The 25,278-nt window shown below is 38.9% G+C and overlaps 1 protein-coding gene across 1 annotated transcript in view; it reads right to left on the reverse strand.

Moving 5' to 3' along the window:
- LOC123504864 (mucin-17-like) overlaps positions 1–25,278 on the reverse strand; it is a 75,544-nt gene that overhangs the window by 25,992 nt on the left and 24,274 nt on the right. The window contains exons 7-14 of the mRNA XM_045255768.1: positions 22,206–22,419; positions 20,352–20,543; positions 19,290–20,232; positions 18,936–19,079; positions 11,517–14,518; positions 5,853–5,948; positions 5,338–5,435; positions 2,922–3,144 (exon numbers count right to left, since the gene is read on the reverse strand). Coding sequence (XP_045111703.1) covers positions 2,922–3,144; positions 5,338–5,435; positions 5,853–5,948; positions 11,517–14,518; positions 18,936–19,079; positions 19,290–20,232; positions 20,352–20,543; positions 22,206–22,419 — 4,912 coding nt within the window. The remainder of the gene's footprint in view (positions 1–2,921; positions 3,145–5,337; positions 5,436–5,852; positions 5,949–11,516; positions 14,519–18,935; positions 19,080–19,289; positions 20,233–20,351; positions 20,544–22,205; positions 22,420–25,278) is intronic.

Raw genomic sequence — 25,278 nt, forward strand, 5'->3', positions numbered from 1 at the left:
TGCAACAAACACCTTAGTTTAGCACCTTGACGTTCTCATAAAAACACTTCATTAAGCGAAACAGATTCAAGTTTTGGAAAGTCAGAACCGATTATAACAAGTTTAACCCCTGATTTGAACTTCCATTGAGAGTAAGCAAAGCGAGAGTGCATCATAGTACAGTAAAGGTTTAATGAAAGTAAAAATTATGAAGTTAAACATTTAGGTAGTTTAATTTAAGTCATTATAATGTACACTAATGTATGTATGTATGTAACTTTATAATGTTGATGATCTTAACTTTATGAAGGGAGGAAGAGTGAAACGGGAAAGACACTAACCGGCAACCTGTGGAATGTAAACAAAGTGCGCATCATTGTACTGCATACAAAACTTATGTACCACATTTCACAAGGCTTTCCATTTTATCCATTGTAGAGTCAAGAGTTCAGGTGGTTCTTTTAGCTTGCAAGGAAGATACGGTCTCACCAGCCTCCTTAATAGAGTCTGCTGACTTGAAAATAGAGACAGTATAATATGGAGTCAAGATAGTGGCCAGCACTGCTATAATTTTCTGGCCTCTCTCATGTCTGTGAATAATATCTAGCTTCATTTGGAGAGTAAGAGACTTCCTGGTCTTCTTACGAACACTAGGCCAATTGCAGGGCGTTTTGGTGGTAAGTTGAGCTAGGAGAGACAAGCTGCTGAGGCTGTTATGTTTTGACTGGGGAGTGAGTGTTGCGCGTGTTGTCCACGAGAGGCTTGATCTTGATCTTGATCTTTATTCTATAGGTGTCCCAGGATTTTCCTGAGGCAGGCCTTAGTACCAGCAGCTCCTGGTGTATTCAAAAGCCTGTCAGCTTGCGTGATATGGTGGGGCTTTCAAATTTGGAAAAAAATTACCTGGATAAAACTTCGTTAAAGCGAGTTTGGTGTTCGTTAAACAAGCAGATGGTAGTAAAATGAAACCTTCGTTGTAGCGAAATTTCGTTGTGTGAACCTTCGTTAAACGGCGTTGCCTGTATATATATATATATATATATATAAAACCAGCTACAGACATATATATTCGTATATATATATATATATATATATATACAGGCAACCCCCATTTAACGAAGGTTCACACAATGAAATTTTGCTACAACGAAGGTTTCATTTTACTACCATCTGCTCGTTTAACGAACACCAAACTCGCTTTAACGAAGTTTTATCCAGGTAATTTTTTCCAAATTTGAAAGCCCCACTGTATCATGCAAGCTGACAGGCTTTTGAATACACCAGGAGCTGCTGGTACTAAGGCCTGCCTCAGGAGAAATCCTGAGACACCTGTAGAATAAAGATCAAGATCAAGCCTCTTGTGGACAATACAGGCACTGCCGATACAAAGGCCTGACTCAGAAGAAATTCTGCGTCACCTGTAGCATCAAGATCAAGATCAAGATCACGCACCACTCACTCCCCAGTCAAAACATAACAGCGTCACCAGCAGCTCATCTTCCCTAGTTCAACTTACCACCAAAACACCCTGCAATGTGGCCTAACGTTCCTAAGAAGACCAGGAAGTGTCTTACTCTCGAAGTGAAGCTGGGTATTATTCACAGACAAGAGAGAGGCCAGAAAACTAATAACATTGCTTGCCACCATCTTGACTCCATCTACTGTCTACTATTTTCAAGTCAGCAGACTCTATTAAGAAGGCTGGTGAGACCACATCTTCCTTGAAAGCTAAAAGAACCACCTAAACTCGTGACTCTACAATGGATAAAATGGAAAGCCTTGCGGAAATGTGGTACATAAGTTTTGTATGTGATACAATGATGCTCCCTTTGTTTACATTCCACAGGTTACCGGTTAGTGTATTTCCCGTTTCACTCTCCCTCCCTTCATAAAGTTAAGATCATCAACATTATAAAGTTACGTACATACATACATTAGTGTACATTATAATGACTTAAATTAAACTACCTAAATGTTTAACTTCATAATTTTTACTTTCATTAAACCTTTCACTGTACTATGATGCACTCTCGCTTTGCTTACTCTCAATGGAAGTTCGAATCAGGGGTTAAACTTGTTATAAACAGTTCGCTTAACAAAGTTTCGCTTAACGAAGTGTTTTTTAGGAACGTAACCCCTTCGTTAAGCGGGCTTATGAACCTTCCTCAGAAGCTTGAATACTTCTGATGACACTGCCAGTTCATCAAACAATGAATATTTCTACAAGGTGGGGAGGAGGAGGAGGAGGAGGAGGAGGAGGAGGAGGAGGAGGAGGAGGAGGAGGAGGAGGAGGAGGAGGAGGAGGAGGAGGAGGGAGGTGAGGGGAGAGCTTGGAAAAGCCTAGAGTTGTCAGAGGAGTGCATAAATGCAGCACCACCATGTTTACCATTCACAGGAAATCCTGGAATAACGATTGATGAAAACCCAGAAGAACTGAGTCCATTTGAATTTTTTTTGCTAACAACTTAGTTTTCAATTGATTGCATTCATAATAAAATGCCAGAAAAAGGAATTTATTTATTTGTATTTACATATAATTTTTGGCAGATATTTGGTAACAAATGTGATAAAAAAAAAAAAAAAATTCATTTCTCTTTACCTTTGGTAATAAAATTATGAGAAACTATGGCGGATATATACGGTTTATAGGAAGACAAGTTAACTCGTATATATCTACAAAGGTATTTTCAAAATAAATAATTAACCACAAAAATGGGGGGAAAACAGTAATTACAAGCTGTTTTCATAATCAGCATGAAAAATACTATATAGAACTAAAATAAAAAAAAAAAATTAGTCTGAAAAAGAAACTATTTTTAACTAAAAAATTGTTGGGAAGGGTTAAATCAAAAGCATTATTAGTCAGTAAACATCTACTACTCACTATGATACTATGTTTTGTGTTTGTACAACTTACACACAATTCTTTCCAGATTAGAGACTTTGCAGAATTTTAAAATTCTTCCTTACCTTACTGTTACCATTGTCCAAGAGATGCTGCTGCCGAATCTTGTCACGATTTTTCTTGATATCATAGAACGTGCTGGGTTTCACACCAAATTCAATGCACACCATCTGCATTGTGGCACCACTATCCACTCGCTCTAACACCTTCAGTTTGTCTTCTAAACTTAAGTATCTCAGCTTCATTCCTTTTCTTGTCTTCTTCAAATGTAAAGAAATCACATCAGTCATGATAGTAGAGGAATGCATAGGATGACACAAACAGAGGGAAAAACAGGGCATACTTCAGGAATTAACAGGACTGACAAACTCATGTTCCAAATTCTACACATTTTTCTCAATTTAATTTGCTTATTTCAAACACTTGATAATATATATATATATATATATATATATATATATATATATATATATATATATATATATATATATATATATATATATATATACACACACACACACACACACACAGGCAACCCCGTTTAAAGAAGGTTCACACAACGAAATTTCGCTACAACAAAGGTTTTATTTTACTACCATCTGCTCGTTTAACTAACACCAAACTCACTTTATCAAAGTTTTATCCAGGTAAATTTTTCCAAGTTTGAAAGCACCTCCATATCACTCAAGCCGACAGGCTTTTGAATACACCAGCACCTTTCATGGACAACACACGCACCACTCACTCCCCCTGTTCAAAACATCAACAGCATCAGCAGCAGCTCGTCTTCCCTCGCTCAACTTACCACCAAAACGCCCTGCAATGTCGCCTAGCATTGCTAAGAAGACCAGGAAGTCTCTTACTCTCGAAGTGAAGCTGGATATTGTTCACAGACATGAGAAAGGCAAGAAAACTAATAGCCTTGCTCGCCACCATCTTGACTCCATCTACTGTCTCTACTATTCTCAAGTCAGCGGACTCTATCAAGAAGGCTGGTGAGACCGTATCTTCCTTGCAAGCTAAAAGAACCACCTGAACTCATGACTCTACAATGGATAAAATGGAAAGCCTTGTGGAAATGTGGTAAATAAGTTTTGTACGTGATACAATGATGTGCCCTTTGTTTACATTCCACAGGTTGCCGGTTAGTGTCTTTCCCGTTTCACTCTCCCTTCCTTCATAAATTTAAGATCATCAACATTATAAAGTTACATACATACATACATTAGTGTACATTATAATGACTTAAATTAAACTGCCTAAACGTTTAACTTCATAATTTTTACTTTCATTAAACCTTTCACAGTACTATGATGCACTCTCGCTTTGTTTACTCTCAATGGAAGTTCAAGTCAGGGGTTAAACTTATTATAATCGGTTCGCTTAACGAAGTTTTGCTTAACGAAGTGTTTTTTAGGAACGTAACCCCTTCATTAAGGGGGGGGGGGGTTGCCTGTATATATATGTATATGTATGTATGTATGTGTGTGTGTGTGTGTGTGTGTGTGTGTGTGTGTGTGTGTGTATATATATATATATATATATATATATATATATATATATATATATATATATATATATATATATATATATATATATATATATATATATATATATATATATATATATATATATATATATATATATATATATATACACACACACACACACACACACACACACACACACACCTAACCAAAACATTTTACAAATACATTTACAAATATGACACATCAGAAAAAATCACGAACGAATTATAAAATAAACTCTTCACTAACCTAATGGCAGGTTCACATGTCAATATGTGACTGAAAGTGTAAGTTGGTAGAGTTTCTGACTGAATATTTGTGCCTAGAGACTGGAAAAACCAGTCACAAAACAAGACTGACAAGTTGGTCTTGTTCAATTGATTTGCAACTTTGTGATGTCATGAAGAAAGGTTTGAAAATGTGGTGTCCAGATGTAAAGAAGATGTTGGAGTTACTGAGAGAAAAAGAACACATCTGGGACCCTAAAAATGAATAATAAAGCAAAAATCTTACACAAATTGACATTTGATGAGATCACTGCCACTGTCCAAGAGCTGTTTCCCTCTATGCCAGGTGTTGCTGGAGGTGAGGATTGAATACTTGTGATGATTTAATTTGATCATCACCAGAGGAAGACATTTTGTTGGGTAGCTATTCGTGTATGTTCACTTTCCGCCAACCAGCTGATACTTTCCCAATCACTATGTGTGAACATATATCAACTTGAAAAGCTGTCAATACTTCTAGTGATTTGCAATTTCAGTTACATATAGACACGTGTGAACCCACATTAAGTTAAGCAATATAAGGTACAAAAGTTTGCCAAAAATACACTTTTAGAGAGGCACTGACTACCTTCTAGCCTCTTAAAATGTGAATCTAGGCAACTTTTGCAAAAATTTAACAATAGATCCTAGCTCTCACCTTCACAGCCTCCAAACTCTTCTTTGATCGAGGGCAGGGTTGTTCGAATGCAGAGGGAGATACATCTGTGGGCCAGGGCTGTTCCACACTCAATGGATCTGGAGAGTTGGTGAAGATGATTGGCAAGGTTTTGGACAACAATAGTAATCACTAAAACATCACAACTTCACCATAAGGTGTTACTGTGACTATGAAGTATAGACAAGTTATCTAAGTAACAGGTCTCCATATTTCAACAGTTACTGTATTCCAAACCTACATAACCAACTGATGGGAAAGAAAAAATACTTAATAAGCTATTGATTTGATCATTTGAGCAATTCTTTCTGCATTTATTCTTATTTAGTTCCAGAGAGAGAGAGAGAGAGAGAGAGAGAGAGAGAGAGAGAGAGAGAGAGAGAGAGAGAGAGAGAGAGAGAGAGAGAGAGAGAGAGAGAGAGAGAGCTATGGTAGAAGCATGTTAAAAGCTGTGTTGGTTAAACTAAGAAATCAATTTTACTGTTATAAGAACTCACTTATTCTGGATTTCTTCATTGGTGATACTTCCTGATAACACTTTAACTTTTTCTTGCCATCTTTACTTGGTGGAACATATGCAAACTTTTGTACTGCTGTGAATGAATAAAGTTTTACATGAAACATATTAAACTAAAGCAAAAGTCAGTATTGTAAAAAAAAAAAACATCCATCAAAAGAAAATCTGACAATCAAAATAGTTGTCAGTATAAATATATAGCTGATCACATTTTTTATCAATGAGAAAAAGAGACTATAAATGGTACCCTTTTCATATCTTCATTTCCATCTAAATCAGATCACTTATCAACATGGACATTTTTCTTCTTGAAGGGGGTGTTGCCATACATTTAATATTTTTTCCCGAAAATTTAAGGATAAATATTTCTCTTTCTAAAAAAATGAACATGGTGTTGGCAACACTCTGTTAAAGTTCCGTGGTGAAAATTTTTTCTAAATTGGTTTTTATTAGGAAAATAAATACAAATATTGCGATCACAGGTAATGCTTATTTATCAGTCACTGAATTAGAATTTGTTTTTTTATATTGGATATGAGTAATTATTTTCTGGTAGCATTTAGCAGCCTAGCTCATTGGCCTGAGCACCTGTATGTTTGTTGTCTGCCTCTCAGTGGTCTGTGGACCTCACTTGGGAAGGGTTGAGTGTTGCTCATTAGCGATATACACTTTCTACCTACCTACGGTCCCTAGACTTCGCTAAAACGGCCTTTTTGGATTGCCACTTTGTTCTCCATTCAATAATATGGCATTTGGTACATGTACAAAAACATTAACATGCAAATTTACTCTCTCTGGGAAGCTGTAGTATTATGAAAAATTGACTACATAGGCTAGCTATATGCAATGGAGACTCAATACTCAAACTTAATTCGTTCCAAATGGCTGTTCGAGTATTAAAAAGTTTGACTATTGATACATGTAAATCAGATAATTCGTTCTAACCTTAGGAACACCAAGTTTATAAAAATTTCAATGTATTTTTTTTTTTTTTCATAATTTTGATGATGATGGATAATTTAGAAGAGGAGGGAGGTCATCGGAGGACGAGTAAAAACGTCTTTGTAACTTTACCCCTGGCGTGATTCCTGTGAATCCACTAATGGAGTGCTGTGGCTCACACCAGCATCCGGTGTACCGGTATTATGGTAATACTGGTATTACCGGTATTAACAGTAATATGGTATTACCGGTATTAACAGTAATATGGTATCAAAACGGTACAGTGGTGGCTGCAAGAAGGGCGATGACAGAGGTTTGTATACAACCAAATGTGTGGCCGTTTGATTACCAGATAATAAGCCTTTGGTGTTAATGTAAGTTAATAAATGAAAAAACTACAGATAGAATGCAGGAGAATGTTATTCTGATGACCGCAGCAGCACTAGTCACAACTGGTGGAGGGGGAAGGGGGACACCAGGAAGCCTTAGATTACAACCACGGGTGTTGACGTTCGACTATCAGGTATTTTTTCAAGTATTTAATTGAACTTTTGTGTTCAAGTATTGAAAAGTTTGAGTATTTAGACATTCGAGTATTGAGTCTCCACTGAATATATATTTACAATTTTTACAATTTTGATTTGTACATATCATAAGTAAAGGCTAGTGATGGATAACTTAAAAGAGGTGGGGAGGAGGAGGGAGGTTGCTGGAGGATGAGTCACCATCCATGAAAACATCTTTGTAACTTTTCTCCCGGTGTGATTCCTGTGAATCCACTAATGGAGGGCTGTGGCTCACTAACACTTACATTCACACCAGATTCCTTATTTTTATCACTAATACTCCTCTTTGGTGCTATCCTAGGTTTCTAAATGGAAAACTACTGACAGAACGCAGAAGAATGTTGTTTTCTCAACACTGTGGCAGGACTAGGGATGCGCACCACATCCCTAGTCCTGTATACCGGTATTACAGTAATACTGCCATTACCAGTAATACGGTATCAGAACGGTACAGTGGTGGCTGCGAAAAGGTAGACGACAGAGGTTTGTATATGACCAACTGTGCAGCCATTGGATTACCCAATATTTTCACCACTAATAAGCCTTTGGTGTTAATGTAAGTTTATAAATGAAAAACTACAAATAGAATGCAGGAGCATGTTAATCTCATGACCATGGCAGCACAAGTTATAACTGGCGGAGGGGAAAGGGGGACACTGGGGAGCCTTTGTTTACAACCATGTGTGGATGTTCAACTATCAGGTATTTTTCAAAGTATTAAACTGAACTTTTGCATTTGAGTATTGAAAACTTTGAGTATTTAGATGTTCAAGTATTGAATCTCCATTGTATATGTATGTATGTATGTATGTATGTATGTATGTTTGTATACAGGTATCCCTTGGTTAACGATAGGGTTACGTTTCCCAAAAACAGATCGCTAACCGAAACGATCGCTAACTGAGGGATTTGAAATTATCAACTACATACATGTATTTCGCGATGCGTAAATAAACGACACTTTCTATGTTGTTAGTTGTTATTTACACCTTTAGAATTGGTAGTACTTACCTTGAGGAGTGGATGTGATATGCGTAGTGTGTTGTTTTGTGCCCCGAGGGACACAGGGCCTTGGAGGATTAAATCTCATCATGCCCACACCCGACCCAAACTCGGTCAGCTGCTTCAAACCCTTCAAATTCTTGAGAGAATACGTTTTCCAGTGGGGGTGGGTCATCCAGGCTCTCCTCATCGTCACTCAAGGTTACGGTGGATGTGAAGGATAGATTGGATGTGGGTGGAGTTGTTTTGGAGGTGGATGGAGTTGTTTTGGAAGTGGGTGGAGTTTTTTTCGAGGTAGCAGGACGAACTTTGAAGTACGACGAGATGACTCCTATGGAAGTAGATGGGATTGCTTTTGAGGTGGATGGGGTAGCTTGGGAGGTGGATGGAGTTGCTTGATCGGTAGATGGGGTTGCTTGGGATGTGGATGGGGTTGCTTGGGCGGTGAGTGGTTTGAAGAAAGATGAGATGACTGTCTGTTTTGCCATCCTTTTCTTTGCCTCAAATAGTTCTTTATACACTTTCATGTCATTTTCTATAGCATTAGTCACGCCATTACTTCGGTTTGGGTTGGGGTCATTCTCCTGGAGAAGATGTATGGCCTGGTTAATATGATTAAAAATCTCCTCGAAAATCTTGACGGAGAGGGTTCTTTCAGGCTCCTTGTCCTCCTCCATTTCCTCCAAAGTATTTTGTTTCTCCAACTCCATGAGGTCGTCGTTGGAGAGAGGCTCAGAATGACTGTCCAGCAGTTCTTGTACGTCATTCTCGTCCACCTCATTGAAGCCTGCCTTATGGGAGATATGAACGATGTCTTTCCTTACTGCTGTAACATCGACAGGGACTTCCTGTTTACGTTCCACGCACTCAGGCCACAAATTACGCCAACATCCATTCATTGCCGACTTGGACACCTCCTTCCATGACTCGTCGATGTTGTCGATCCCCTTTTTAATGTTATAATCCTTCCAAAATTGTTTCATGGTCGGCTTGTCAGGGGTGTCAATGCAGGCCAACAGCTGTTTCATGGTGCGCCGCTGGTAATAGGCCTTGAAAGTAGCGATGACTCCTTGGTCCATCGGCTGGATGAGGGCAGTTGTGTTTGGGGCATAAACATGACCTCAATATTATCTGCCCAGTCATTCATGCTCTCTGGGTGGCTGGGGCGTTGTCACACAGCAAGAGAAATCTGTTAGCAATGTTGTTTTGGGCAGCATATTCTTTTAGGAATTTGGAGAGGTATCCTGTCACGTAACTTTGCATGATAACAGTCGTCATCCACCCCTTTTTGTTTGCCTTCCATACTACGGGCAAATATTCCTTAATATAGCCAGACAGAGCTCTTGGGTTTTGGGAATGGTAAATAAGGCATGGTTTAAGCTTAAGATCACCAGCGGCATTCCCCCCCACCAATAATGTTAACCTGTCTTTAGATGCCTTGAATCCTGGTGCCGACTTCTCCTCCTTTGCTATAAACGTTCTCGATGACATCTTCTTCCAATACAGGCCTGTCTCGTCAAAGTTTAGAACCTGCTTGGCTGAATAACCTCCTTCCTCGATGCGCTCTTTAAGCAAAGGCTTGAAGGCGTTTGCAGCGGTTGATCCGAACTCGCTGCCTCCCCACTAACCTTGAGGTTGTGTAGACTCCCACGATGTTTGAAACGTTCAAACCACCCCTTACTGGCCTTGAAGGACACTGTCTCGCCTATGTTGAATTCTGGTTTCAGGTCCTCCCACAGGCTCAGTGCCTTAGTAGTAACGAGTTGGGTAGAAAGAGGCATGCGGCGGTGTGTGTGGTCTTCAATCCATAGCCTCAGCAAACGTTCCAATTTTTCCATAATCGGTTCCCTGTTACGAGTTGTTGTGTGTTTGTGCAGGTTTGTGACTTGGTTGGCCTGCTGCTTCACTTGTACTTTTTCTGGAGAACTGTTGATACAGTTGATTGAGATAAACCAAGGGCACGAGCAATAGAGTTTACCCCTTCACCACCCTCATGACGAGTCACAATGTTCAACTTAATATCAAGGCCAATGCTCTTTCTCGATTTTTAGCCTTATCTCCCGGTGGAGAACAATCGTTGGGTCGCTTGGAAGCCATCACTAAGTTCACTTGATCACAAATAAGCACAAAAAGAAGTTTAGAGCGAGCGTGATAGAGTTGTTGTTGCACAATCAAAACAGCGGAAAGACTGTGGTGTGTTTACTGCACGGGCCGCGGGTGGATGGAGGCGCTGCGATCGCGATTGCGATCGCGATTGCGATTGGTCAATCCGATCGTTAACCGAATTTTGGCGATCGTTAACCAAAAAATAGGGATTAATTTGGAGGGATCGTATGAGCGAAATATCGTTAAGTAGTCGATCGTTAACCGAGGGACACCTGTATATATATATATATATATATATATATATATATATATATATATATATATATATATATATATATATATATATATAGCAGTATCACTACCACTCACATTCAGAAGCGTGACAGTAAGCACGAAGTAGTGGTGAAGAGAAAGGAGAAAGTATTTAGACCAAGATCACCAGGCAGCATGTGTTTAAAGGACAACCATGGGATCTTTAAACTTTAAAGACCTCTCCTGCAAAACTGTTTTTTTCCATTCAGAAGCCTATAACTTTGTTAGTTTTTAACTAAAATGAGTGATTTTTGTTTTGTTGTAAAGAAGAAATTTGTTTCTATTTTCTTCTAGTGACTGAAACAAATATATTTAGCTTCAAACATTTTCTACTATTTTTTTCTAACTAAATCAACAGGTTGTCAGAGAACTTGTATGTAAGTAACATTTACACTAAGATGGAAAGTACTTAGGGGAAAATTATTCACTAGAAATTGTTCTACAATAATTACACCTTCAAAAAACACTCAAACAAAATGATTCAATAGAAAAAGGAAACAAAAGTAGTGCATAAAATCTGCATAAATATCCGTTGCTCTAAGTGCAATTTGCACAATTTACTCAGGCAAAACATTAATTATATTTTATTATATGAGGGATTTATCCATAAGCTAACCAAAGCACTAGATTGCATTCCTATGTTCCGCACAAGAGTAAAACAGGTGATGCCCCCTTAATTGATATAAATAAAACTAAGTACAGAGCAATGGCCTTACCTTCTACAGTCTCATGCTCCAGCTGCTGGCGAAGGTTGTTCAGTATTGTGTTGGCACAATCTTGGTCTCCCAGCATTTCAACATCAACAACTTCATCTTCTGACTCATACTCTATCTTTGGCAAAACTATTTCTTCTATGTGTTCCATGCCTGATACATCAATACCTACACTGGAAACTGAAGAAGAGCTCTCTCCTCTAGCTTTCAATTTGACATTCTCATCTAAGATTAATTTTGTTGCATTGGAGTGATCATCACATTTTGAATCTAGAATCAGCTCCTCAGTATTTCTGTCAACCATGGTTTTTTTCTTGGGTTTGGTCAACAAGTGACGAAGCTCTGACTGAGGTTCCTCGGTAGCACTGGATGGTTGAATTAAATCTTCTTGAGGTTGTACATTAGTTCCTGGATTGCCTTGACAGCCCAGGGAGGTATGTCTAGGTTCATTTTCAAGTGACATTCTAGAACTGCTGTCTTCACTGTGGTATTGAGATGGTGTACTCTCTAATGTATGCTTTGATGTGGATGCTGAAGTATAATGTTCCTGGCAGATCACACCTTCTGAACAAGTGCAGCCCTTTTTCATTTGAGCAGTGCATGAAGAAAAACCTAATGTATCATACGTCTTTCCTGTTTCCTGATATTCAGGGTCTCTCATTTTATCAATTTCAACTTTCTCTCCAATTCCAACCATTTCTCCTGTATTCCCTTTTTTCTTTGAGGCTAATTTTACAAGATGAGTTTCACTGGAATAGGTATATGAAGACAGTTCACCTGTGTTTTCCCTGATGAAATACTTAATTGAATTTATTTGGAAAAGCATAGAATCAGGAACTGAGGAAGAGCTGAGAACAGCAGACACAACTGAACCTAGGATGAGGATTGGCAAGGTGCTGGACTTATGGGCCCTAGCAAACCCATACAGCATAGATATTGATGTGCCATTCTTGACACTCAAAGTAACAGGCGAGAGTGTTTTCTTGGACATGTGATAAATGTTCATCAAGACATTTTTTCTGATGGTGCCTAATAGCCATTCCAATTTGACACTTTTAAAATTGAGGGAAAGGTCAACAGCACTCCAGTGAAAACCACTCTTCTTGATCAACACTTGCCTTTTTTGGTCCTGCATATCCTTAGCTTTTCCAATGTTCAAATCCTGCCTTTGAGACTTTGGTGATTCTTTCTCGCCTTCTTTTCCACTTTCACACTCTTTAGCTGGTTCCGGTTGAAGACTTTCACCAGATTTTGTGTCTGCCATCATTTCCTCATGAGTTTTAATAAACAATGTATTTAGTCTACCTGTACTGGATTGTTTAACTGATGACAGTACTTCTAAGTTGGACTCACTTTTAGTCTCTGGTAAAGAACTATTCTTCTGCAATGTGCTTGAGATGGTTGTCAATGAAGAAACAACATTAGTTTCAGCAACTCCACTGGTGGATGCAAAAGAAGCTGGGGATATGAGTAAAGATGGAGTTTCTACACTCACTGAACAAGATTCAGAACTTTTCTTTCTGTTATTGGTAGGGTTCTCAGTTGTTGGATCAATGACAACAACATCATCAGAGCTATCTTGAGAGTTGCTTTCCCTCTCCTGAATGCTAAGGCATTTTTCTGTTTCACTTAGCTGGAATGTGTTTGGAAGGTTTCCTGTATTAGGTAAGGGTACAAGAAGAGTGCCTTTGCAAGACTGTTGATATGGCTGGGTTGATGTTGGCTCTGATGTTCTTGACATGAAATTATTGATGACAGAAGATGGTAATACCAACATTTTCTTCCTCTCACCATCAGCTAAGGTATTTCCAATAACTGGATTGGCAGTAGCACCATCACCACTTTCTAGGCCAGTTGGTATCAGAATCATTTTGCTACCATCTTGAGAAGAAGGCACCAGGACCATTTTCATTTTACTGGTAGCAATGGTAGCATTGGAGGTGCTGCTTGTGATGGGGGTGGTGATGATTGTGGTGGTTATGGTAGTAGTAGTACTACTGCTTGTGCTGGAATTCTCCAAAGAGCTGTTGCCTGGAATGGTGGGTAACAGCATCATGCGAGATGATGCACCAGAGACAGTTGGAACAAGCAGTACTTTGGAGACACTCCCACTTGTGACAGGAATATACAGCATCTTGGAAGAAGAAACCTGACCACTGTCTGCATCACTTTGTTCCTCAACTTTAGATTCTGAATAATTTGCATCTGTTTGTTTGGACAGAAGAATGTTTGAATCAGTGGTTCCTGAGCCAGGTAAGTTTGGCAAAATATAGCTGACTTTCCCTAAAGAATATGACTTTGGTGACGATAAAGACTTTTCTGGACTCTTTCCAAACACCTTGTTACTTGCTACATTCAGTGTTATTGATTTCATGGGTGTATCCACAGGGATACTAGGAACTGTTGTGGATGAAGAGGAGACATTGAAGCCTGTGGGCACAAAGTATAACTTTTGCTGAGATGCATTTTCACTTCCAGTAACTTGAGCTGCCACAGGCAAACTTTCTCCTTGCTCCTCTACAGAGAACAGTGTTTCACCTTTAGTTGATGAAGTTATAGGAACTAAATCTGGAAGAACTTTTGAAGTAGCTGGAGAAGTAACATGAGATGAAGTGGTTGGTGTTACTTGTGCTATTTGAGGTTCTTCAAACTCCTCTTGGATGGCTTCTGGGGATCCTATCAGTTCTGCCATATTTGAGTCTGACGCACCATGAACACTTGTAATTAGAGGGAGTGACCCTTCCCATGTTCCACTGTCTCTCTCCTCTGGTGAAGGTGGTTCAACAAAATCATCTTGTTCCTGTTTCACATCACATGTATCCACTAACATTTGTTTCTCTCTCTCTTCCTCCTCCAAGTCAATGACTTGAGGAACTTGTGGTTTTACAGGTGAGTTTACTTTAGTCTTGACTTCAGAAGCTTTGTTAGATCTACTTGGCCCCTTCTTCTGAACCACTCCAACTATCTCCCATTTGCAATGAGAGTCACATCTGATCATAACATACCTGGAAACAATATATAAAAATCACATTAACAAGTTAAAGTAATTTAAATTAACTGAAAATCTCCCTAAAATGTTCATGCCCATTTTCTTCCCACTTGATTGACAAGTTCATTAGACTAACCAGCATTAAATTTCAGGAAACCAGTGAATTTTGCATACAAAAATCACTGCATAACACATCCCAGGTTTATGTGCCATCCATGTCACATTAGACACTCCTTCATGACTTACATAATTAAAAAGATTATCATTCAGCATAAATTTACAAAATGAAACAGCATACACATGGTTTACCAAGTCTATGAGGCACTCTGATAATTAAGTACATTAACAGTCCATAAATCTGACAAGCAGGGGACCCAGAAAGTGTCAAGTTATCAGTTTTGTTGGATTATCAGGCTGTACCCCTGAAAATGCCACTATGCGAGGACCTCCATATAATATAACTTCAGATAATTTTCAGTTTCACACATCCAAGAATTTTCTCATGTTGCTTGTTTGTCTGGTGAGACATGTTGTGAATTGACTGATGTTCTACATCATTTCCTTCGCTAAAGGACAGTTTTCAAGTTATGACTCCTTTCAACTTATGCCTACCTTTCATCCCCAACGGTTTTTTGGGACCTGTGAGAAATCAAAGAGTTTTGGAGCGAAAGCAATGAATCAAGTAATGCACATTGCAGGAGAGGTTGAAAAATTAACAAACTCACACCAAAAATCTCTGAAAACACATAAATTACACCTATGTTGGTACTGGCAGCAGTGGCAACTACTACAAGCCTTGTTGTGTCATTAGTAAGCAGCATTGCCTCATATTTTTTGTGTATAATTAGGTTAAGGTTAGGTTAGATTACAAGTAACTATAGTCTCATCAGGAAAACATAAGCCACACAAGACAGTGGTTTGTTGGGTGAAACTGAAAACTGATCATAGCTTCTAATGCAGATGACATTACACTCACATGCACACATCCAAACCAGGACAGCCTCTAACCTCTTACAAACATTCCTTGACACACTTTATGCCTTTTGCACTACAAATAGACTTAAAACAGCTCTTGATAAATGAACAAGCACTCTTCTCACACATGATAATCACCAACACCAATACATCCCACCACTAACAATATACAACAATACAATTTCTGACACACATACATCTAAAATCCTAGGCATCACACATACTTCCATGCCATTCATTTATTTATAAATTCATTACTGTACTGTAATGTCTATTGTTAGTAGGGTAGGGAGTGTCTACTTCCATCCATTGCCGCTATGGTGTATCTGGCGCCTGCTTTGAATTTGCACAAAGACCTAATTTTGGCCATAAATAAATTTTTTTCACCAGACCTTAAAAACACTGACTAATGGGAAATCTGGATCACTGGTGTTCAAATCAATGGACTTTTACAGTACTAACTACACCAATACAATACAATATAATGTGCCCACTAAACTTAATTTGAAACTGGCTACTATAAGATTTTTCAACTTATTCATGAAGAAAATAAATAAATATAGGTAGTACTCGATTTATATGGTAGATGCGTTCCAGAAGGAACTGTATAAAATAAAAATCGTATAAAGTAAGGAATGAATACCCAACTCCCTAGACTTTTTTAGTATAAAAGAACAGACCTGAGCTTTGTACAGTACCTCCAGCCCCTTTCTATCAAGCAGCCACACGATCCTCATGAGCGTGACTCCCAGCACATCCACTTCATCCCTTGGTTGAACAGCCTCGCCCTCCAGGGCGAGGCTCAGGGCCATCCTCGCATCACTACCACTACTACCACCATCACCACCACCACTAGACTTTGAAGGATGTGTTCAAAATAAAATTCTTTCTCTGTACGTATACATTTTGCATTTAACACATTTCTATTATGCTTATTAATGCCTTTATTAATAAACTTACAAAGACATATAAATGACTATGAAAAAGGGAAATGTTTAAACAAAATTATTTTATTAGTACCTTCTTCCTCTATTTTGCTACTTCCTCCTCTGGTGTGTCACCATTGTTGTCGTCTGTCTCCGATTCTGTTACTTGACTTGGTGTGTGCGGTCTGAAGAAACTTGTTATCAATTGCTGGTTTTTTTTGTTTTCCTTCTTTGAGAAGAACCTCATAGCACGTCATTTTTTCCATGACCCCTCTGATGACGGTGGTGCTTCTTTCATTATCTGGGTCATTTTCTTCGAGAATTTTCATTGACTGCGCCAAGTCCATACACTCAGACAAGTTGGCTGCTGTGAGGGCTCGCTGAGGTTGTCCCGATGTGTTTGTTGTTACTGCTGCTGCTGCTGCCTCCATTATCTTCACTCTCTCTTTTTTTATGTCTAAAAGATCTTCATTGGAGAGCTCTTCTGTATGTGACTGTAGCAAGTCGTCAATGTCTTCCTGTTCCAATTCTTCAAATCCAACTTGTTGTGCAAGACGAAGACTTTTGACATTGGCATTGGCGACGTTGTCACTTATGTTAAATCATTTAAAGTTATGGGCAAACTGAGGGCACAGTTTCTTCCAAATTCCATACCTCTTCTGGAAGTTGTTGAACCAGCCGTTACTGGCGATGAACTGTTTCTTCTCCCCTTCGCTAGTGTCATAGATTGACACAGCCTTCACTTTGATTAGAGCCAAGCTGATGGGCACACAGGTCTTATGTTGGTGCTCAATCCACGTAGCTAGCATCTTCTCCATTCTCTGCATCTCCACAGGACGAGTATAGGACAACTGGAGTGGAGCTCCTGCCTTAGCTGATTCTCAGATCTTCATTGCATTGCATTTTATGCAACTTACCGTGGCTTCGTTCATGCCCAATGCGGCCTGAATAACAGTTTCGCTAGCCTTTTTCTGCCCTGTCCAAGACTTCCAGCTTTTCCTCCAGTGTATATGTCTTTCTTGCTCTCTTGGGTGTATCACCGCCAGCTGGAGATGCAGAAGGGTGCTTGGGAGCCATGGTAAACACTGGGCATGAGAGAGGGAGATGTTGCCACACCCACGTGTAGGTGAACAATAAGGCTGCTTGGCGCGCGGCCAGGGTGAGAGGGTTGCGGATGGCAGGAAACAGCTAACTAGTGACACCTTGTGGCTGCATTTCTGAACTAAATCACCGGGCGAATATTAACTTTCTTGAAACTGTAAAATTCTGAGGAATTCGTACAATGTGATGAATATCCCCTATTTTTGGACACTGTATAACTCTGAATTCGTATAAATCAAGGGCTACCTGTAAATGAATAAATAAATTATGCTGCTTCACTGTTATCCATACCTATCCTCTCTCCTGCTTTGTCTTCCCACTGTCAGTCTCACAACTCATCTTCCTCTACTTTTCTTGTGATGTTTACCATTTTGCACAGGGAATCCTTGTGATTTGACCATTCACAGTTTGAATTATTGCCAATTCGAACTCAGTTAATTAATACCCAATCCTCAAGGTTTGACCGACTGGCTCGCCAATTCGACATTCATATCTCGCGCGCCATCCACCTGGTCAAATTCGCCACCACCCCAAATTTGCTGCCAGCCCGCCAGGCAGAAGTGTAAACCGAAGCTACCCTGTGCATTGCTTAATCTACGTCACTCTCATCCCAGCCGGCGTCCAGGCAGGCCACGCTCCACCGTTCCACCCCCTGCGTCCACGCTGCTTCGACCATGCTGCACAAAGCCACCTCACGCCCCAGCCCTAAGAAGCACAATTTCTTGCCTTTCAAAGATAAGCTTAAGTTTATAAGAAAGTGTGAGGCAGGAATAGCTCACAGTGTCGTTGCAGCGCAAATGGGTGTCCCTAGATCAACAGCATCAACAATTTGGACAAGTTCCACAAGACCGCTGCATCATGCAAGTGTTTTTATTTCCAAAAATGTACTGTACAGCACCTTAATGTGTTTAATAAAAAAATGATAGATACAAATGAAGCCTTTAATAGTACTGATTTAATCTAAATTAGTGTTTTTAGAGATTATAGTGATGTTTTAGGGGTCTAGGCTGGAGGTTGGTTCCTATACCCCCTAATTCTTAAGTACCGTAAGGGAAAAAATTGCTTCACGATTCGAATAAACGCTGATTCGACTGATGAAAAACCACCCTAACCCGTTGAATTGCAAGGATCCCCTGTATTGCTTATCTGCCGTTTCTTAACTGCTTTCACATTTCTTTTATTCCTTCTGCATATAGATTTCCCAAATATTACTTCACTTGCCATTTCTTCACTTATATATCTCCACGAACTATGTAAATATGCACATGCAGACACCATCCTAGCAGTGAAAATGGCCTGGTATACCACTGACCACCTTCTTTAGTGGCAGTGATCTAGTAAACAGTGACCTGCTTCCTTATAATGATAGTGACCCAGTATGCAAATCACCTTTTTTTTAACTATAACTAGCACATGAAGACAATTACTTACCTTGGTCTTATCCCAACATAAGGAGGAGGAAAAAATATCTCACGCATGTTTGGTCCAACATCAAGGGTGTTGTTCCTGATCATGTTTTGAATCTGGTGCATTACTTGAAGTGCCTCATGAGAGTCAACAGTCCCAATGATGCATCTGAAGTAGACCAAGAATAAAGGAAATTAATCCTACATACATAATATAAATTAGAATTAGAAAAATCTTAAATTTTACCTTTATATTCTACTCTCAAGTGAAGTAAAATTGAGAAATATAAATAAACTAAAAAGAAGGCATGCTGAAAAGTATGTCAGTGCATTTCTTTTTTCACTTTTTAATAATGTTATCCTTATCTCAGTAACTCACCGTCCAGCTTTATTGATTCCAATGACTCCAATAATGTTCATGTTGATGAGCTTTCTGAAGCGTGCCTCAGCAACAAGCAGCGCATTTCCAGGGATATTGTCCGAAAGATCAAGCTCTAGCTCTCCTCTGTTTTCCTCAGCAACCATCATCTCCAGCAAAGACAGAGTCTTTTTCTTCTGTTCAGAAACTGATTTCTCTTTTGAGTTTGACTGGTAGCTTTTTGGGAAGCTGATGCTGCCTATTTCTCCAGTTCTATCTTCAGACTTTGAAAAATGTGCTTTCTTTGGTACAGGCTCAACAGGTCCACTCAATTTCCTTTTTGTAACTCCTTTTGTATTCTTGGTTTTCATTCCTGTGTTCTTTTGTGGTTTTGCAGCAAAGTACTTAGGTAAGTTGTTAGTGTCCTCATTACCATTGGTTAAGTCCACTACAGGGTATGAAGTATCAGTTTTTATGGATTTCTTATTAGCACATGGGTTAAATCCAATGGCATTTTGTAAATTGACTAAAGAGTCACCCATAAATGGTTCAAAGTCATTACTCATTGGTAAGGTTGGAAGCTTTACTTCTTCTGGCGATTTTTGTTGTCTGAGACTTCTTACAACTGACTCGACAATCTGTTCTGGTGTGGTGTCTCGAGCAGCAAGACCAGTGAGGGTCATATTCTTTGTTTCCTCTGTTATATTCTTCTTAGTGTGTCCAGCTGTCCTTGCAGAATACACATCTGTACAATGATACCATTCTTTCAATTTCCAAGTATATTTGCGTCTAGTTTCTGAATTATTGACAATGATGTTCACAATACTGCAATTTGGATGAACTACTGAAGCCATTTTCTTCAGCTCTTTATCTTCACTTGCTTTCCCTGAATTGGTTTCCTGTTTTAGTGCTTCTTCAAAGTCAAGCAATGCACTTGATGTGGAAGCCAAAGTCTCATCTGAGGGCTTCACCACACTGTTAGCTTCTTGAGGAGACGTTGTCATGTTACTGGATTCAGGTGAGGGATCCTGTGAACTGCTGGACTCAAGGGAGGCAGGGGTACAGTAGGCTCTGGTTTTGCTTTTGAAAATGAGTTCTTCCTGAAAGACTCTGGTTTAACTGTGCCATAAAATGCAGGATCAGTAAGACATTTGCAGTCATAGCAGGAGTGATCCATGCACCAAATACTGATGCCCTTGATGTCATACCAAGGAATGTTTAGCTTAAACTTTTTAATGTATTTTGAAGCCTCAGATAGTGGAATACCAGGATAGTCTGTAAAAGATAAGATACATCTTTCAATAGAAAAACACATAGTGACAATCTTAATCACTAACCAGTAAGCTTGTAAAGTAAATCTGATTATCTGTTTATATGTTTGATACCTCATTTAGAACAATATTTAAGATCATGCTAGCTACATTATGGGTGGAAAGTCTTGATGCCGTGTGACTGATGTCATTTCTTTTGGCAGTAAATAGAGGCCATTCCTGGGAAAGCAAAGATGTTCTGATGCTTTTGAAACACTAACTGGCATCCTTCAGTGTTCTCTAGGGAACAGACTACAGTGTATCATCTCAGTAACCTGTTCAGATGATATATAGATAATGTGATCTGTCCATATTAGTGTCCTAACTACAGTGTATCATCTCGGTAACCTCTTCAGATGATATAGAGATAATGTGATCTGTCCATCTTAGTGTCCCAGACAAAGGTTTACTGCACTACTAATTTGCTTTTTCACACCCTCTCAACAAATCCAAAGTAACTAAAAGCCAGGAGAAACATAAGGTGGCATTTACATTATTCAAGACTGGCCATAATCTCCTATATATTTCCACTCAAATGTAAGTTAGGCTTAGAACACAGCAATTGATACAATTCCAATAATGCTGGTGAAGCTACAGCACTTGCCTCATAATATCACTCTGTAGATCCATGCACTTATCTCATGCTAAGCTGCTAAAGAACCAAGGTTGACAGAACAAGATGGAAAAAAAAAAAAAAAAAAAAAAAAAAAAACTGCAAAGCCTGCCAGATGTGAGAAGTGATGCAAATGTGGCAGCCTCATCAGCATCATTGAAACGGTGTAATAACTGCTGTATCATCATCAGCCTACCTTCTGTTTGAGTGGAAATAAATGGGAAATTGTGGCCAGTCTTGTATAACATAAACACCTTTCATTTTTCCTTGCTTATAGTCATTTTGGGCATGTTGAGTGGGTGGGAGAAAGCAAAATAACAAAATAGTTAGCCTTTGTCTGGCACACCAAATGGATAGACAACCTTCTTCTATCAACTGAATAGCTGAGATGACTCATACATTGTTGACTGATCCCCAGACAGCACAGAAAAATGACTATTACTATTCCAATGTATCAGAACATCTTGCTCTCCCAGGAAGGTAGTTGTGAGAATACTCTGAAAAGAAATGGTACCTAATTTTGTACAGAATCTAAAAGTAGAGAGTATTGACTCTTCAAGTCATACAGCAGTAGCAAGAAAATACCAAGTTTTCCATTTCAGCTACAATGTTCTATCTTTCATACAACCCAACTGAAACTATCTACTATGAAAATATTTTTCAAAACTTTCACCTTTCTGAAAATGCTAGGATTGTGAGACCTTGACTCAAACCATAAGGATATGGATGTCAAGTTAAACCAAATAGGTTTCAAAATAATTCATTAATCATTAATATGAAAATATTGTTATGAAAATTAAAGAAAATAAAATAAAAAAGCAAATAATGTTAAACTCATATTTCTAAAAATTTGCAGAGAAGCTAACATCTCTATTCATTCTGGGTTTTCTCCTGACATAGACTATTACCAAGCACATTTGGTTACTTCAAACCTGTATCCAGCTTTCCTTTGGTCACAAAACTCCAATACAAATGGAGTGACAAACTACAAACAGAAAATACAAAATAGAATACCTGGCAGCAAGGAGCAATCTGGAGGCTCAAGTAATGGACTACCTTGATCCAACAAGAGATCTGGTGAGTTATTCTTGTTGATGTCTTCTGCCAGGTCCGACTCGGTCCAAATTGACTCACGATACCTTCCAGGTAACCTGATTTCTCTTTTTTTCCTCTCAGCCCCAACCAATATAACCTCGGATCCCGTTTGAATAACAGTTCTTCTAAAGTCCTGAAAATAAGTAAAATATTTCTCAGTCATTACATAATGATTAAATAACATGAAGTTAGTATGATGAAAAACAATCTGTCTAGTGTATACATCTCTGCACCCCAATGACACCTCACTCAAAGACGATTGTATATGACAAGACATATTCACACACTTTCCCTCAAGGAAGACAGGATCAATCCTCACCATGCTGTTTTTTTATTTTATTTATTTATTTATTTTTTAAATGTAAGAGGAGAAAACTACAGGGGCAACAGAAACTATTAAACATAAAGGCCAACTGAGATGCCAGTCCCCCGAACAGGGGCAAAATGGTTAGCCAGAAGAAAGGGATAAATGTCCTAAAACCTTATTCTTGAATGAGTTCAGGTCATAGGTGGTTGGAGGTACAGAAGCAGGTAGGGAGTTCTAGAGTTTACCAGAGAAAGCGATGAATGACTAAGATTACAGGTTAACTCATGCATTAGAGGTCGACAGAAAAGGAATGAGAAAAGAGAAAGTCTTGTGAAGCAAGGCTATGGGAGGAGGGGAAGAATGCAGTTAGCAAGATAAAAAGAGCAGCTAGCATGGAAATAATGATAGAAGATAGCAAGAGATGCAACACTGCAGCAGTGAGAAAGAGGTTGAAGACAGTCAGTCAGAGGAAAAGAATTGATGAGATGAAAAGCTTTTGTTTCCATCCATCTAATGAAACTGTGTAAATGGAATCTTCCCATACATATGGAGAAAACTCCCTACATGGACGGATACGGACCACTTACAGAAATAGCGGTTGGAGCATGAGAAACTGACAGACAGAGAAAACTCAGAATGCCTTACTTCATTGAAACTATTAAGCTAGAGAAGAGATGTGAAGTTTCCAGTATAGATTGTTAAATAAAGGTCAGACCAAGGATATTGAGTGTAGAAGAGGGTGACAGTTGAGTGCCATTGAAGAAGAGGTGATAATTGTCTGGAAGGTTGTGTTGAGTTGAGAGATGGAGAAATTCAGATTTGAGAAATTGAACAATACTAGTCTTCACTACCCCAATCAGAAATCTTACAGAGATCAGAAAGCAGATGTGTTGTGGTGTTCCTGCGTGATCTGTTTTATTTCCTGAAGGGTTGGTCTTCTCTAAAAAGATGTGGAAAAGTGCAGGGCAGTATCATCAATGTAGAAGTGGATAGGATGAGAAGTTTCTTTTAGATCATTAAAGAATAATAGGAAGAGAGTGGATGACAGGATAGAAAAATGAGGAACACCCCTGTAAATACTAGATGTAGAGTGGCCATCTACCAAAGTAGCAATAGAATGGTTGGAGAAGAAACTTGATATGAAGTCGCACAGAGGATAGAAGCCATAGGAGGTTAATTTGGAGATCAAGGCTTTGTGCCAGACTCTATCATAAGCTTTTGATATGTGTAATGCAACAGCAAAAGTTTCAGTAAAAATCTCTTTTAGAGATTTTTCAGAAAGGAAAGCCAGATCACCAGCAGAGTAGCATCGACAGAAGCCATACTGGCAATTAGACAGAAGATTGTGAAGAGATAAATGTTCAAAAATCTTCTTATTGAGGATCGATCAAGAAACTTAAGATAACCAGGAGATTCAAGCAATAGGACAGCAGTTTGAGGGATTAGAAAACTAACTGCCTTTAGAAGTAAGCCAAATATAGGAAACTTCTAGTAAGAAAGAAAAGTAGAAGTCAGTAGGCAGAGTTGAGTTTGGCCAGGCAATATGCAAGCACGGAGGTATATATATATAAATACAGGCAACCCCCGCTTAACGAAGGTTCACACAGTGAAATTTTGCTACAATGAAGGTTTCATTTTACTACCATCTGCTCATTCAACGAACATCAAACTCGCTTTAACAAAGTTTTTTCCAAGTAATTTTATCCAAGTTTGAAAGCCCCGCCGTATCACACAAGCCAACAGGCTTTTGAATACACCAGCACCTCTCGTGGATAACACAGGCTGGCTCAGGAGAGATCTCGAGTCGTCTGTAGTATCAAGATCAAGACGCGCACCATTAACGAAGAGAATACTACCCCTTTTTTCCTTCTTTTTTTTTCTGCTTGTGTCTTTTTGTCTTTTTACAGGAGCTGCCGATCCAAAGGCCTGGCTCCGGAGCAATCCCAAGCTACCTATAGCATCAAGATCAAGACCCCCCTGTTCAAAACAATAACAGTGTCAGCAGCAGCTTGTCTTCCCTCACTCAACTTACCACCAAAACGCCCTGCAATGTCGCCTAGCGTTGCTAAGAAGACCAGGAAGTCTCTTACTCTCGAGGTGAAGCTGGATATTATTCACAGACACGAGGTGAGAAAACTAATAGCAATGCTTGCCACCATCTTGACACCATCTCCTGTCTCTATTATTTTCAAGTCAGCAGACTCTATTAAGAAGGCTGGTGAGACCGTATCTTCCTTGAAAGCTAAAAGAATCACCTGAACTCGTGACTCTGCAATGGATAAAATGGAAAGCCTTGTGGAAATGTGGTACATAAGTTTTGAATGTGATACAATGATGCACCCTTTGTTTACATTCCACAGGTTGCCATTTAGTGTCTTTCCCGTTTCACTCTCCCTCCATTCATAAATTTAAGATCATCAGCATTATAAAGTTATGTACATACATACATTAGTGTACATTATAATGACTTAAATCAAACTGCCTAAATGTTTAACTTCATAATTTTTACTTTCATTAAACCTTTCACTGTACTATGATGCACTCTCGCTTTGGTTACTCTCAATGGAAGTTCAAGTCGGGTTAAACTTGTTATAATTGGTTCGCTTAACGAAATTTCGCTTAACGAAGGGTTTTTTAGGAACGTAACCCCTTCGTTAAGTGGTGGTTGCCTGTATATATATATAC

The sequence above is a fragment of the Portunus trituberculatus genome, chromosome 17 (genome assembly GCF_017591435.1).
Source record: "Portunus trituberculatus isolate SZX2019 chromosome 17, ASM1759143v1, whole genome shotgun sequence".
In the NCBI taxonomy this organism is placed as follows: domain Eukaryota; kingdom Metazoa; phylum Arthropoda; class Malacostraca; order Decapoda; family Portunidae; genus Portunus; species Portunus trituberculatus.